This window comes from Catharus ustulatus, chromosome 5, assembly GCF_009819885.2.
Source record: "Catharus ustulatus isolate bCatUst1 chromosome 5, bCatUst1.pri.v2, whole genome shotgun sequence".
Classification (NCBI taxonomy): Eukaryota; Metazoa; Chordata; class Aves; order Passeriformes; family Turdidae; genus Catharus; species Catharus ustulatus.
In genome coordinates, this window is record NC_046225.1 from 47,267,455 (window position 1) to 47,282,942 (window position 15,488).

General features: G+C 41.9%; 1 protein-coding gene across 4 annotated transcripts in view; it reads right to left on the reverse strand.

The window, feature by feature from the left end:
• CRACD (capping protein inhibiting regulator of actin dynamics) overlaps positions 1-15,488 on the reverse strand; it is a 133,320-nt gene that overhangs the window by 30,178 nt on the left and 87,654 nt on the right. For 2 of the 4 annotated variants that reach the window (XM_033059660.2, XM_033059659.2), the window contains one exon: positions 8,529-8,697. The exons of 1 other annotated variant lie outside the window; for it this stretch is intronic. In XM_033059660.2, the coding sequence (XP_032915551.1) occupies positions 8,529-8,697 (169 nt within the window). Of the gene's footprint in view, positions 1-8,528; positions 13,824-15,488 lie in introns of those variants that run through there. One more of the 4 variants, XM_033059657.2, reaches the window with a different exon arrangement.

Genomic DNA, 15,488 nt, shown 5'->3' on the forward strand with positions numbered 1-15,488 from the left:
TCTGAGGTCAGTTCTGGTGGACTGCCTGGGACATGGCTGTGAGTGAAAATCTTTCCCACCCTGCTGCAGAGTTGAGGACACTTTTAGGAATCTAGTCTCTTCTCCTGCCTGTAAACTTGCCAAAATGTCATTTAAAGCTTCCTTATGGGACACCAGATCACATGAAGCAGCTCTGCAGCTCCATGTGACCTGCATCCATAAGTACATCACCACTGAAAATCCAACCCTGTCTTTGACAAGTGTCCACAGTGGTACCAGCGGCAGGTTAGGACCATGCTAAGCATTTACTGCATCTCCAGCGTTCTCCCAGACACCAACTGCTCTCTCTCCCCTCCTTACAAGGCACCACACATTTCTGTTTCATAGAGCTGAGGACAAGCATATCTGAAAGGTTTTGTTTCCATTTTTGCCTTCTTGTTGACTTGATAATAAAACATACTCCAAATTGTCAGAACACATGAAACAGTCACAAGAAACCTCACACCACAGTGAATTATTGCCAGACTGCTCTCTACTCTATCCCTTCAAAATGCTTTGCAAACATGCTGAATATTTCAGAAGCGGGTGAATGAGCAATTCCGCCAGCCACATGTCCAACAACTGGTAAAAACAGTTTAAGAATTTTGTTTAAATATCTATGTGGGCTAAAGAACATTGGAAAAAAGATATTCACACGTTGTAGTAACCTAGTTTCTTTTACAGCCAAGTTTAAACAGCAGTTAAGGTGATTTCCAAGCTGGTTGTACTTTCTGAAAGGTCTCTTATTTTACTCCCTTGGAGCCCACAATCCTTTCACATTTTCCCAGTTGTGAATTTGACAGATTATATCACAAAGATCCTTTTTCCACCACTTTTTTCACTTTGCTCATGCTCTACTTTTGGAAAGACTGAATTTCTTTCAAGTCATAATACAGTATGAATAATTGAGTTTCCTCTGCTGCTACCCATCTCTGAAGTTTTTCTCAGAAGTCTTTATACAATAACATCCTCACAATCCACATTTACAGACTGTTCTCCCTTCAATTAAAAGGCATGGCAGTATCAGGAGTGGATTTCAGCAAACTCCCAGCATGACAGAGATATGGGCTGCAGTGATAGCCATGGCTGAAGGTATTACAGTTTCAAACTTCCATATCACTTCCAAGAGAAGTGGGAAAACAGGGGCATCCGTTCATGAGCACTTCTGTTGATAATTCCAGTGATGACACTTCAGAGGCTGTTTGTGCTGAAAATAGTTGAATCATCATCTGACTCACTTTTAGAAACTTGACTAAATTGCATGAATTATGGATGTGCTATATCAAAATACAAAGCACTTTTAATAAATCCTTAAACATGTTCTCTCTGAAGATGTGTTGCAACCCAAATATCATGTTCCAGTTTCAATTGCAATACACACTTTTTTTCAAATCTAGTTTTTCCATACTGAGAGCAAAGTTAAATTCCATTTGTTCTTTATCCATTACTCATTTTTGTTGAAGTGTCTGTATGTGCTAAGAAAGTAGGAAATGTGAAACAAATTTCCCACACTAGAATGAGACCACCCTGAGCCTACAGGAAAAGTCTTACTCCTCTCCCATGAAATGCAGCAAACAGAGACCACCTTTGGACCCTCCCTCAGCCATCCACTGTTACAGATCTATTTGGGATGTGATTTTCCATCAGTTCCAGGTACATCAAGTCAGGAATGGGTGAGGTATCACACTCTCTTTATCCTCCTCTCCCTGTGCTCCCATCACCATCATCTCTTTTGTGCCTCATTAGTGGTCATTGTTCACATGAAACAATTCAGAGAAATGTTCTGGTAACTAGAATAACCAAGAACCAAGCTAAAAAAAAAAAAATCCCCCCAAAACATCAGAACTCAAAAATCTACATAAATTCCTGGTTCAGCTGAACAAATCCACGTTTCCATGGATCCACGTATCTGCATATTTAGAGAGCTGTTGGAAAGAGTCAGACATCAACTAACATTCACTGCTGTGGGACTGCACCCTTGACTACATCAGAGCATGTGCAGGGGACACTTTTGCACAGAATACAACATTATTGTATTGACACTGGTGGCTATGATGTTTTTAGACCCCATTTTTCCCTAGAGCTGTTTCTCCTCTTAAAGACAAATGTGTGATCCTTTAAAATGGGGAAGCTTTTCCAGAAAGGATTACTGAGACCTCAGCTCTTACATAACCCCATACTGGTGCATTACTGAACTACAGAAATCTCACACCACCAGTTGCCTCTTTGGTGTGTCATAAATGTTCCTCCCACTCTGATATTAAGGAGTTAGAAATAGAAACTAGAAAATAAAGAGAAAGAATGAATTGTTCTGTTCTTTTATGTTTGTAGAGACTGACTCCAAAAAGCCCAGTCTCATGACTTTCACTCTTTTAGATTTCCATTAGAAACCAATTTTGTAATCGTTAAAGATCAAAGTCAACTTTTTAACATAAAGCCATTTTTAAACAATAAAAAATTTTAAAAGCATGCAAAGCAAGAAAGAATTTGGTTTAGCCAGCTATTGACCCTCCATATAATCTCTTCAAAGGAAACTGAGAACCACTTCCCAGAATACTGCCTGAGGGAAATGACAAGTGCAGTGATAGGTTGTCTCTACTTGATGTTTTGTTTTAAAGAAGAAAAACATTTTGCATCTCCCATGAATATCTGCAGGGCAGCTAGAGATGAAAAACATAAATTGCATTTTCTAGTCATTCCAGAGATACATTAATACTGTAATAGAGGAAAATGGATTGTAATTCTGAGCTATATTTTTAGTGTCCTCTTTTTCATCTGCTGAAAGGAGAGTTTTGGTTCTAACTCACGCCTGGATGGGGAATACTGTTCATGCTGTAACATGATTCTGAGTTAGAGCTGTGCTCAGACAGCACATGACTTCGTTGCATTCACTAACCCACAAGCATGAGCCTCACAATCTCAACAGACAAGAGAGACATTTTCAACAGGAAATCTATTTCATAGAGTAAACTTAGAGATCATTTCTGCAGTCATTCTAAATATATATTCATGTCACATTCAGGAACCTCTGAATTTCAGGGCACTAACTCTGGGAGAACTGCACAGTCCCCCTATTGTGACCCATCTGAGTCCCACTGATGTCAAGGATCAGCTGTGCAGCCACTCTCAGAGTAGCCCTGCTCTTTTCAAAGGTATCACACAGCACTGTCTTAATACAAAGCTCCAGGCTGGTGTCATCAAGGGACATGGAACCTATGAACTTACCATAATTTTATTTTTCTTAGAAGCAGAGATCAAGCCCAGCTTTAAGTAGCTGATGCATCATGCTAATAACATAACTAAAATTATTATAATTAAGGACATAAAAATTAACCATGGGAACTATCAAGTGCACTAACAAGCTCTAATGTCCCTGATCAGCCTCATCTGGAGCCTCCACTCGCACACACGGGCACAGGAGTTCTATTTAAGGTCACACTTGAGGCTTTGGTCCCTGCCTGAGCTATGCTGGAGAAGTGCTGTTCTCCAGCTCAGACAAAACTGTGCCTGGCCATGAAGACCTTTGATCCAAACCTCAGTCTGCAGACCATTTTCCTGGCTTGTCCTTAGCTCTGCCTTCTCAGCTATGGCCCTGCAGCATGATCATGGACCCCTCCTGTCTGACAAGAAGGCAATCAGGTGGGACCGCACAGTTCTCAACACATGAATTTTGCGTAATTATTCACTAAATTGTCTAATCTCAGAAAGTGTCAGCATGTGCAAAGGAAAGCATCACCCTGGTTTACAGTAATTCTGCAAGTGAATCCTAATGCAGCTTGAGGATGTGAATAATTCACCAGTTAGCATAAAAATATGGAGACTAGTAAAAGTAACAGGGCTCTAAATGGTGCAGCTCTCACATTTGACCTGACAATCCACTGCATGTGACACTATTTTGTCAAATAGCAGCATATGTTTTGCCCTGAAATATGGCAAAATGTACAGAAAAGGAGGTGCCAAGTCTACATTAGCCTTGGCAGGAATAAATGTTGTATAGGAACTGCATTGAGCTGATAAGGAAGGAAAGGATGAGGAAATAAGACAGCACATTATATTACAGGTGACAAATCTGTTTAGTTCAGAGCCCAACCCTAGACCTCACCAGCTGCTGAATATTACAGTTGCAATGCAGAATCTGGAAGGAAATGAAGTACATGATGGTTAGGAGGGGGAGTGAAACTAAAGCATCCAAAAGGGAGGGAAGGAAGAGGGCAAGTGGGCAGTGAGACAGCCAAACCTGCCAGGGAGAATTCAGCAAGATAGTCTATGTGATAGTAGTGAAGACCAGAGTGAAAACTGGGATTACTGAGGTGAAAATGAAGCTGGTCATAGTCAGGGCTGAGGACAAAAGGTAAGTTAAAAAGGAGAAACAGAGCAGCACCTGATATAAAATGTCAGGACCTGCAGAAACACTGTCTACTGAAGGGCTCTCAGGATCATACACAAACTGCAGGTGTCTCAGCACTCAAGTAGGAGCTGGAAAAACAAAAGGCGAGCTAGTGGAATTTACTGTAAATTTCTGCTAAGTGATATAATTACAGCAAGTAGCAAAAAGTCCTAGATTACACACCTGAGAGAAAGCTTCTGGAGCACAAAGACTTCAGCAAGCTCATAATAGAAGGGAGGAAGTCAAGAGTTGAGGTGTCAAGAAAAGCTAAGGTCAGCAGAAATACCAAGTGTGATGTCAGCTTTATGTTCTCTCAAGACACAGGAACCACTTCAGGAAGGCTTTCCCTACTCCTCTGCTCTGGCCACGTGCTACTGAGTACACATCAGAAATGGCCATCCATAGGGTGGTTGTGGCTCCTACTTCTGTGCTACTTGGCTGCAATATAAATTACAAAAAGGGAGAAACAGCTCCAATTTCACCAAAACCTGTAATAAATTTATTTTTAAAAATCCATGCAAAGAGAAAACTGAGACCATAATCTTTTCTGCCCTGGAACATCCTCAGCACACTTCATAACCCAGAAATAAGAAACTTTTTTCAGGTGTATGCATGTCGGCTGACAAGTAAGGAAAATCCAAGCCTGTGGTTTTTTAAAATTCAATTTCTTACAATGTCCCTATGATGCTTTGCTCTGCTTGGCCTTTAAGAGATACACGCTTAAATCAGAGCTGTGATAAGATGAAGTCTTCAGGAGAAGGCAGACACCAAATACCACAGCAACAAGGCATTTACACTGGAATCAAGAAGGCACTCAAAATGAGGCACTTAGAAAGGAAATTAGGACTGAAAAATGCCAATTTCAGAAATACAGTTAATATGCGGAAAAAAGATACCCAGTGCATGAAAACTGGATGTGACAGAGAGAAAGTTTCTTGGGAACTCTTTGAAACTCGAAGTAGATAGACAGATCACTTTTTACTGATCTAAATTGCTTCCCACAGAACTGCCCAATGCTGCAAGTAAAGGGGTCTAATTTTGTGGGAGGCTCTGTCAAGACACTGAAGTTTGCTCAGAGACTTTTTCCTGGAAGGTCAGTGCTGTCACACTTGAGTCCTAAACAGCTGACAGGTCTAATTCCAGGTACTTTGAGGTACTGCACTCAGCCTGAGGAAGGGTACTCTACTGTACCCCCAATAAAAGAAATATAATTCTCACTGCCTCTGCACATCATGCCAGAATGACAAACTTTAGTAGGGCACTGCACAGGTACCCTCTCAGGTCTGTCCTCACAATGCTTGCTCAGAAGTTGAGTATTTGTCAACTGTGACAAAAAAGACAAATATAAAATCTTTTAATGTGCCAAATCACAGCCTCAGAACAGAGACTTCAGTGAAGCTCCAGAAACTTTTGGAGCTTTCTTGTAGTCAGTACTTCTACCTCCCAGTCCTTATGGTTTGGACAGAAAGTTAATGAATACAGTTTTAACTCCGCAAGCTCAAGAAGGGCAATATAGAAATGGGAAAAGGAACTCCAGCAAGACAAACTGCCGCAGGAAACCTCCCACTGGGTATTGCAAAACAACATAGATGAATAAAGAGGCTGAAGTGTGCATATATCAGGATACCAAGCGAGTTATTTGCATCTGATGAATCCAGGATGTAAGAAAGGATGGACAGGCAGATCTCTCAGGCTGCTTCCAACTCAGCTAGTCAATCTACACCACATGCAGATTACCTAAATTGCTCTGGGCATGTCTGCAGCACCCAGCAGCACAGTCTCCATTAGAGATTCAGGTGTTAGCTGTGAGCAGGCTTGTAAGCCAATACAGCACTTGGTGAAATACTAGCTTAGGTCTTGGAAGCAATACAGATGTCTTCTTTAGCCTACACTCATTCATTTGGTTGTTTCTACCTTCCTGAAGCAGCTTCCTCCCTTAATATATTTTCAAAACAACCATCTCCTCTCCCCAAAACAAAGCTAAATGTCCACAGGACAAATCTGTAGATAACAAATTCATGTACATTGCAAGCTGAGGAAGAAATAAAGCTTATTAAAGGAATGGGAACATCCCTGAGCTTTTATTGCGAAATTGGAACTTTTATTAAGCTTTTTTAAAATACACTGTTGTAAATTCTTAAAGAATCTGAAGCAAATGGTTTTACAAAATTTCTCAGGATTTTGCTTATGTATATATACTACTAGTTATTTGTATTTGCTCTAGTCTTTTCCTGTTTGGATAGTGGAAAGTATGGCAATGCATTTACTGCTAGACAGCTTGTAAACAACTGTGTATTGTTTCAGTTAGACAGCCTATCTCTGCATTCAATTCATGTTTGAAATTACAGTAAAGGCTAAAAAGATACAAAGGATGGAAGACATGTTGAAAACAGACTTGAGCAGTAAAACTAAGTTTCCAAAGCCATCGAATGCACTGCACTGAACATTTATGCTCGTTGTAAAATGAGTAACATGGCAAAAACTATCTGCAAACTGAAAATTATCGTCAAATCCCACTCACATTTGCATCATGAAGCCTGACAGGAAAAATAGAGCTTTGACTGAATATTTCTAGCAGGCTAAAACCTCTCAGAAATCACAGAAAGAAATGTTCCACTTGAGACATGGGACCCTTTACAGTCACTAATCCCCTCTGATTTAAACAGTACAGTCTGATTTTTCCACCAGAAGCTAGCTTTTAATGCTTTTTGTTAATTGGAAAAACTAACTGGTCTAAAAATGCAAACATTTAACAGTCTCAAACAAGGTCTGCCACACCTTCATGTCCCTTTTGAGGACCAGGACAAGTTCCCATATCACTGTTTGTTTCTGGGTGCAGCACTGCATTTTCAGTTATGCCAAATGGGAATTCCCTGATAGTGAGGCGATGCTGTTTGGTTTGCTTGTGAAGGAAAAGGCACTAAAACCTGCTACAGTGGCTTGGCACGGTGCACTCAGGTAATGCATTGCAGCAGTGGTCAGGCACACCTCCAGCTACAGTGTGGCTATGGTCACTACTGATTGTCTGAAAAAGATGGGATGAGCAAAAGAGGTGTACAGTATTACACCACAGAAACCAAAAGGAAACCTAGTGCTCAAGGACTCTCACAGAATGGAATAAAAACCCAGAAGATAAAAAAAATCCCACAAATAGATAATTTAAATAATCGTATTTTTGTAGGCACCATTAAAAGTAGTGTTCAGGGTGATGCTTCTGCTACACATTTCATTCTTGAGCAGAGAAATTTGAAATGTTTTTTTCACCCTTTCAGAGTTTTCTGTTACATTTTCAGATACACTCCCCAGTGCAAACAGTTCTTTTCTGCCAAAACAGCCGGCTTTGATCAGGAGTCAGCTAACCTCTCTGAGACGACCAGTTGGAAAGTGAAATAAGTACTACTGACTCTAGTAGTTTGTGCATCTGGTCTTGGGGCTTTGTTGCTATAAAGGTAAGCCTTTCTTTGGGTTTTGTTTGCTTGGGTTTGTTTGGTTTGGGGTTTTTTTCCTGTTTCTAGTTAGAGATTGCTGACTTGTTTACTCTGTACAGTTTCTTACTCCCACCATTCCCACAGAAAATTCTCATGCTGTCCTTCTGTCATCCTTTGTTGTCATTGGAATATGATCTGATATTTAGGTGCCTCTCCCCTCTCTTCCTTCTTCTGCTCTACATTCAAATAGGTTCAAAATAAAAGCAGCCTGTTTGTTGACCCCAATCACAATGCAAAAATTATTTGGGATAGAGTGAAAAAGGATGGGTCTGTCTCAAGCAAAAGATACCACGTTGCAGGGAAATGTATGCAATAAAGTATCTACGGCAGCCAGTTCAAGTTTCCCTCTTCCCCGTTTTAAAAACAGGGATGCCATTAATACCTCTGCTCAGGTTAAATCACAGAGCTGGATTCAAATTCATTTCTGTTCCCCCTGGGATTTCTTATTTGCAGAGCAGCGCAGTGTACGCAGCGAGGCTCTGAGGTGTAAAGCAGCAGGTGTCACGCTCGGAGGAAGGAGAGATGCACACACTTTGTACCAAGCAGTGCACACACTGCTGCCACCGAGCAGAGGGACAGTGTGAAAGCGCTCCGGGAGAAGCGGGGGGACCAGCGGTGTGGCAGCACTCACTCACCTCAGCCCGCTGCTCGCCTCCTCATCCGAGGAGGAGGATCCGCTGCAGATGTTGCCGAACGAGTGGCTGGGCTTCAGCTTGGGCTCCTCGCACTCTGAGGCGGGCTCTCTTTTCTTCCTCCGGCCGAAGAGCTTCTTGAAAGGCTGGAACTTGCCTGCCTTTTTCTTGTCTGCAGGTGGGGAGACAGAGCGGCGCGGGTGAGGACGCGGCTGGCGAGCGCACGCCTCGGAGGAGGAGGGAGCGGGGTCAAAGAGCGAGCGAGCGGCGGCGCGGGGCAACCCCGAGCAGCGCCCAGCTCGCCATGGCCATGAGCGCGGGGCAACCCCGAGCAGCCCAGCTCGCCATGGCCATGAGCGCGGGGCAACCCCGAGCAGAGCCCAGCTCGCCATGGCCACCAACGCGGGGCAACCCCGAGCAGAGCCCAGCTCGCCATGGCCACCAGCGCGGGGTGCCGCTCGCCGGGACGCGCCACGCTCACACAGCAAAGCCACCCGCGTCCCAACCTCCGCTCTCTTTAAGGATCTGCAGCCAAACACTTGGATCAACAGAAAGGATAATTCTGCAAAGTCAGAGCATTGCAACACCGCAGTGGTTTTTCGTTTTACATCACAGTTTTGAGTATTTTAGCAAAAGACAAGTGCTGCTTTGGTCCCCCCACTTTGGAAGAGGATGGATCCTCTGCCTTGAATTGAAATCAATTGAAAACAAACAGCTGTGTTTTAGTTATGTGGCCACATAACTAAACAAGTCAATTTACAAACGAACAAAGAGAACAGGATAAATTTCTGTTGGTTTGTACCGGGTTATTTCAGTGGGTTACTCCAACTTCACATCAGCGAAGTCAACATATTTCTCTGACTTATTTCCCCCCAAGTATCCGAGCACAGAATTTGATCAAGCGTTTCTTCCTTGAGACACTGAAATTTTCAAAGCTACACCAAAAAAGCTACAGCAAAACCACAAAACATACATGAAGACAGGAACAAGAAATAAAAAAGTTAACCAGGAAAAAAGGTAACTTTTTTACTTCCAACAATGACTGGAAAAAATAAATGCAGCTTTAATCTACTATCCCCCATCTGTGAAAAAGAAGTACCACAACTTTCTTGTTAACCACTGTCAAGAATGGGTTTATTTCTTGGGGCTGGGATGAATCAAAGAATACATAAAACATAATAACTCTTAAAGCGCTTTGTTCCTCTTAGGCTTTACCTTAATTTTGCATTAAATCTACTTAAAACAAGCTAGTTGGGTTTTTTCTTTATTTGTTTGTTGGTTTTTTTTGTTTTGTTTTGGTTTGGTTTTTTTTTTTCCTAAACCCCATCATTCAACCTCCTATCATAGTCTAGTTTGAGAAGCATCATGTTGTACTGGTGACCGATATTTTCATGGGCTAATTAAATTCCTTTAATTACATTACGTGTGCTTTTCTCTCAGGCTGTGTGCACACTGCCTCAGCATGCTCTACTCTTCCTCAGCAGAAGGCCCCAGTTTGGTTGCAAAGTACATGCCGGCCCCATAGGAGCTTTTGGCCAGGAAACCCAAAATATCTTCTGTAGTGCAATAGCGTTCTTCAGTTCCTTCTCAGGTTTTACACTCTGCTATACCTAAACAGGGTAAGGCCACATCTGGGTAACACGCCTTTGTAATCACTGGAGGAATATCTGCAGGGTTTTCAGAGGGAGAAAATGTGCCCAAGCATATTTTGACCTGGCTACTTCCAGTGGTAGATGTTTTCCAAACTAGCATAGTGCCAGAGAGCCCGAGTTGAACCCAGCGTGGCATCCAACTTACACACAGTTCAACTATCTGTATCTGGTTATGGATGAAGTCAGAAATCTACATTGAAACTACGAAGTCAAAGACACAAGAGATAGTAATTCTGCACTTCCTTCACAGATCCATAAGAAGTTCACACAAATGTAATTCTTCTTCTTGGGGAGTCAGAATACACAGCATTTGTGCAACTCCATTGAAACATCAGGGCATCTGAGTAGCAGCATAAAAATAAAAAGCTGAATTATGAACTTCAAATTCAGGCCCAGCATCAGAATTTTCCAGTCCAGAATCACTGACTCACAATAAGCAGATGAGGAAAACAACACCTGGAACAGCAGCTTTACCAGTGTAGAAGAAAACGGGATATGGAAGACTACCTGTGTCCCAGCCCTGCTTTCCGTAAGCAGATCCACGTGCACGTCCAGCCAGACCAATTGCTTGCTGCTTAATTCTGACTTTAGATATATGTAGAATGTATTTGTATATAATACAGTATATTCCTATATGAAACTCCTAAAAGACAGGCAGGCAATCATGCAGAGAAAGAGAGAAATTATTGCTCTTGGCCACAGCTGCTCTGACCCTTTACACGCTTCAGAAACTGACTGCAAAACACCATAAATCAAATGGTCGAGCATACAGGACAGAAAGCATCAGTACCAGACACAAGACTGGGTAGAAGAGGTATTTGTTCAGAGTTCTCACCTCGCTTGTTTCCTCAGCTTCCTTTGAAAGGGAAAGTTGCATGATGCCAATTTTGCTAGTTAATGTAAGTTACTGCATAAATCAATTCAACTACAGCATTTTTAAAAAATGTTCTCACCATGTCATTCATCCTTATTACTCTTGTCCCCTCCTCTTTTCAAGATCTTCAGATATAACTGTGAACTGCCTCATTGACTCTAAATCTACAGTACTGATTCACCAACTATGAGTCTAGTGTTGAACAAATGTAACAGGTCAACACAGCTTTCGTTTCATCAAAATGGGTGAAAACCAACACACTTATTTGCAGCCAAGATCTGCTTTTCCCCATGTGATTTAACATGTCCCTTAGCTGTTTCCTTGCTGCAGACCCATCATCACAGCTGTCACATTACTAAGCATGAATTCTTTAAATCAGGCTTTGTGACTCATTCCAAAGCCAAAGAACACCCTGCCCTGCACAGGCTGCACATGCTGCTCTCCACCCTGCCAGGTTTCTAAGGAAGGAATGCCTGACTGCTAAGACAAAGTCTGTTTATGTAAGTTTTTCACAAGATCTTATGGAGGAAGATGTGGAATGATGTCGCAGGGTGAAATGCTTCCTGTAACAATAAAACAAATACAAAAAGTATTCCTAACATCAGTAATGCAGTAGACAATTCTCTGCACAAAAGCCTTTTGAGTCTGTAATTCTCAAACACAACTCATCCCTTCTGTCCATCTCTACTGCTGAGAGAAAAAAATGGGATAGGAAAGGATGAAAGTTGGGACATTCAGTGGTGTCAATTTGCAACAAGGACAATTGCTGGGAGAGCCAGGAAACTAGTCAGTTCACATGTGCCATTTGTTTCTCTCCTTAATCACTTTAATGGAATCCTAGAGATCCAGCCCCAGGAGACCAGGGGAAATAAGCAATTAAACCTTTTTTCCTGTCTGTTTGACAAGTCTATCTTGTTCAAATCACTGTAAACAGTTAAGGGTAAACCAGTTTTGAATCACAGAATAACATAAGGTGTGAAGGCGACAGATAAACAAGGTTGGATACACTAGCTAGGATAACACAGCACATATGGTAGGCGCTCCCTTCTCAGCTACCAGAAGAGTAGCAGGGCAGATTAGAATAATCTGTAACCTGTCATATAATTTGTCAGATGCACAAAGACATGCAGTGTGTAACACAGAGCCAGTTAAAGCAGAGAGCCTTGGCATCATGCAGGCTGCACATGGTGCCTCCACTCCTGATGAGAGAGGGGAGCAGCTTCTGCTCTCACAGTTCTCTTTCGTGCTCTCCAAGAAAGATGAAGGCAGGTGCAATGGCCTCTGTTGCCAGGAAATCAGGCATAGCCTTTGGACTCCAGCTGGCAAAGCCTTATCGACATGCCAGCTGAAAATTCCCCATAAAATAGCTTGGAGTTAAAGTGCTCAATTCCATTGGGATTCCCCGGCTGTGACGCCTTTCAGAAACAGCACAGAATCCTCAACACAAACACAGGCCAAACAAAGACGTAGCTACTGTGATTATAGAGGGAAGAGATTTAAATTGCTGGAAAGGCAGTGAGCAGTGTATCCCATACAACAGGCAGGGGTGAGGTTATCCCCCTGGATGGAATAAAGGAAATGTCAATGCTCCTGGAAATACCTGAAAACCAGTTTGCAAGCAAAGCAAACTTAACATGAGAATCAGAAAGACTCACATAATCATAGAAGAGACACCTAAATATTTATCAAGGTGCTGATTCCTTGCAGCTTTTCCTACTTGCTGCAGTGCTGGTGGCACTCACAGGAGTGTGGGTGGGGAAACCTGGGGGGCAGGTTTTCTGCCAGCAGAGCTGCCCAAGAACATGCATCAGCTGGTGGGTAGAAAGATGGCTGTTGAGGGGAAAGGAAATAGAATCAGGATTCATAGTGTTGATTTGAATTTTAAGTTATTATGACCAAGATTTTTCAAACCCCAGTTTTGAAATGGGATTTGCAAAGATTTCACAGATTTTTTTTGCTCATTGTATGAAACGAAGCACCTGTCTATGACACTTCTCTTAGTATGAGATATTGCACAGGAGCTGTCTCCAAAATTATGTTCTTTGTTAGTGAATTTAATGGCTATAAAATATTCTGTAATAAACTAGATTTATGAGAATATAAATTATTTAATTGAATAGACATTTCTGTAATGAATTTACGGAATGGAAATCCACGTAACATTTAGAATTGTGTGGGAGAGAGAAGACATGTGGGTTACTGGGCTACAAGCACAATAAGCAGCCAAGGTGGAAAAGGAGACTAAAAGATATTGTTAAGAGGGTGAGTTGACTGATATTTCTCATTACATCTCTGCAACAGAAAAAGGCTACTATTGGACACATTCCTGGTATCACTATTAAAAAAAAACCCACCTCAGTTTCAAGCCAGTGGTATGCTTGTTGATGCTCTTTTTACAATAACTCAGGATGTATCCGCTGCAATAAGCACTGCCCTGTTGAGCCCTGGGTTGGCTGTGCATCTGCAAGAACTTCTTTGCTTTTCAGGTGCCCACCAAAAAAGCTGCCTTCCTTCCCCCTTGCCCAGTCTGTTCTAATGGCATAGAGCTTCTCTGGGCAAACTAGGATTGGCACCTGCTTCCAGCTTTCCCACTCACTCCACATTTCAGTGCATCCATTTCTGTGAGATGCCAGAGATGCTCGTTTTTGCTGATAAATTTTCAGCTCTCCCTGGAGAGGAGTTTCCACTCCTCCAGAAAAGGGAAATAAATTGTTCGAGGAGGAAAAGAGCAAGCTTTTCTCTGCCTAACCATGTTCCCATGTTTTAAAATAAGTGTGAGCTCCTGTACCTGTGGTAGTTCATATGATTCCACAGGGAAAATTGGTTTCTGGGCGTTTTCTGCCTTCATGACCTGCCCTCAATCCATTGCCCTCTCTTCCATAGGTAGCTGGGGTTGATAGATGGACACATTCCAGATATACAAAGCAGGCACAAATAGCAAAGAACACAAGGAAACAAAGCTTTAAGAGAACATACAGGGAATAAAGATTGACATAAAAAAAAAAAAAGGTTGATGCTCAGATTCAATAATGTAACTTCTGAGAAATGGGTTCACCTCTGTGAGACATCTAGTGATAGCACAGAACACTCATAAAGCTGACAGCCTGCAATAGCCCTATGCTGACAGAGATAATATCAACTGACATAACATCAATATCTGAGAAACATTAAATGAAAACAAGACTGAGAGGTATCAAAGGTGTCAAATTGGTGTAGCCACAATGGTCTAATGAAACACCTAGGCAAAGTAAAGGAAAGATAGTGGGCCATTGCTTGCCTGTTTTTCCAAGAGTATCAGGTGATCTTACAACAGATACTATTTCTTGCAAACCTTGTCCCAGAGACGGTGGGGTATTCTTGGATTACCTGATATAAACTAGTAATACTACCTAAAGTATCCATAACAAAGCAAGAGCAAATCTTACTTTCCAGAAACACCTGTTTTCCCTTGCCATCTGCAGAAGTAAAAATATTTCCACAAAAAACAGCCCATTTTGTGATTTTTCTTCCTCCCAAAGACTATTTTCCACAGAAACCATACATAGCTGAGACAGTCAGCTGTTAGGAGACATGTATGAATCATCAAAATGCTCTATTAATGTTCAAGCACCATATAATATTTTTTATCATCCAGAGCAAGGGAAGAGCTATTTCCACACTTGATACAACAAGGAAATACACTCTTGAAGGTAAAAGGACTTAACCTCCACTGCATGAGGTTTAACATAGTGGTCTTTACAAGCAACAAAGAAATATGAATGAAGGGGAGGAGTAAATAAAATGTTTAAAATCTTTGGATGTCATTAAGAAGAAGAACTAGAGCTTGGTAAATATCCAATTCTTCAGTCTCATTTATTATGGCAAAAGTCTCCTTTCATTTTTGCGCTCTTGTTCTCCTCTTTTCCCCGCCTTTCAATAAAAGTCTTCCCAGCCAGTCTTTGTATTTCTGTGCCTTCTGTTTTCATCTAGCATCACAATGAGTGGTCCTAGAGGTCAGAAAGCCTCATTCATCCAACCCTTAGTTTTAACACGGATATTCTGCCTTCTTAATCCATCCCACTGCCATGCTTGGGCAGCATCTTTGGGACAGAGAAGACACTGCCCTCCAAAAAACACAACCAGACTTGGAGCAGATAGCTCACTTTGGGAATGTGTGAGGTAGGCTGGGGGATAGCAGAGACTCCCAGCAGGGAAGACAGAATGAGAAAATTAGTATGAACGTCAGGAACAAACCCTACTGTGGCCAAGGAGTTTCCTTATTCCAGAGGAAAGCCCCAGTGACAGGCTGCACAGTGAGTTGCCAGAAAGTGTAAAAAAAGTTGGAATTGCATCCTGAGGACAATAAGAATGGGTAGTGGCATTCATATCTATGAGGACATTTGAGAAAGGGTTAAGTAAATGCAATAGATGTTACTGAGATTCTGGCTGCACTGCAGA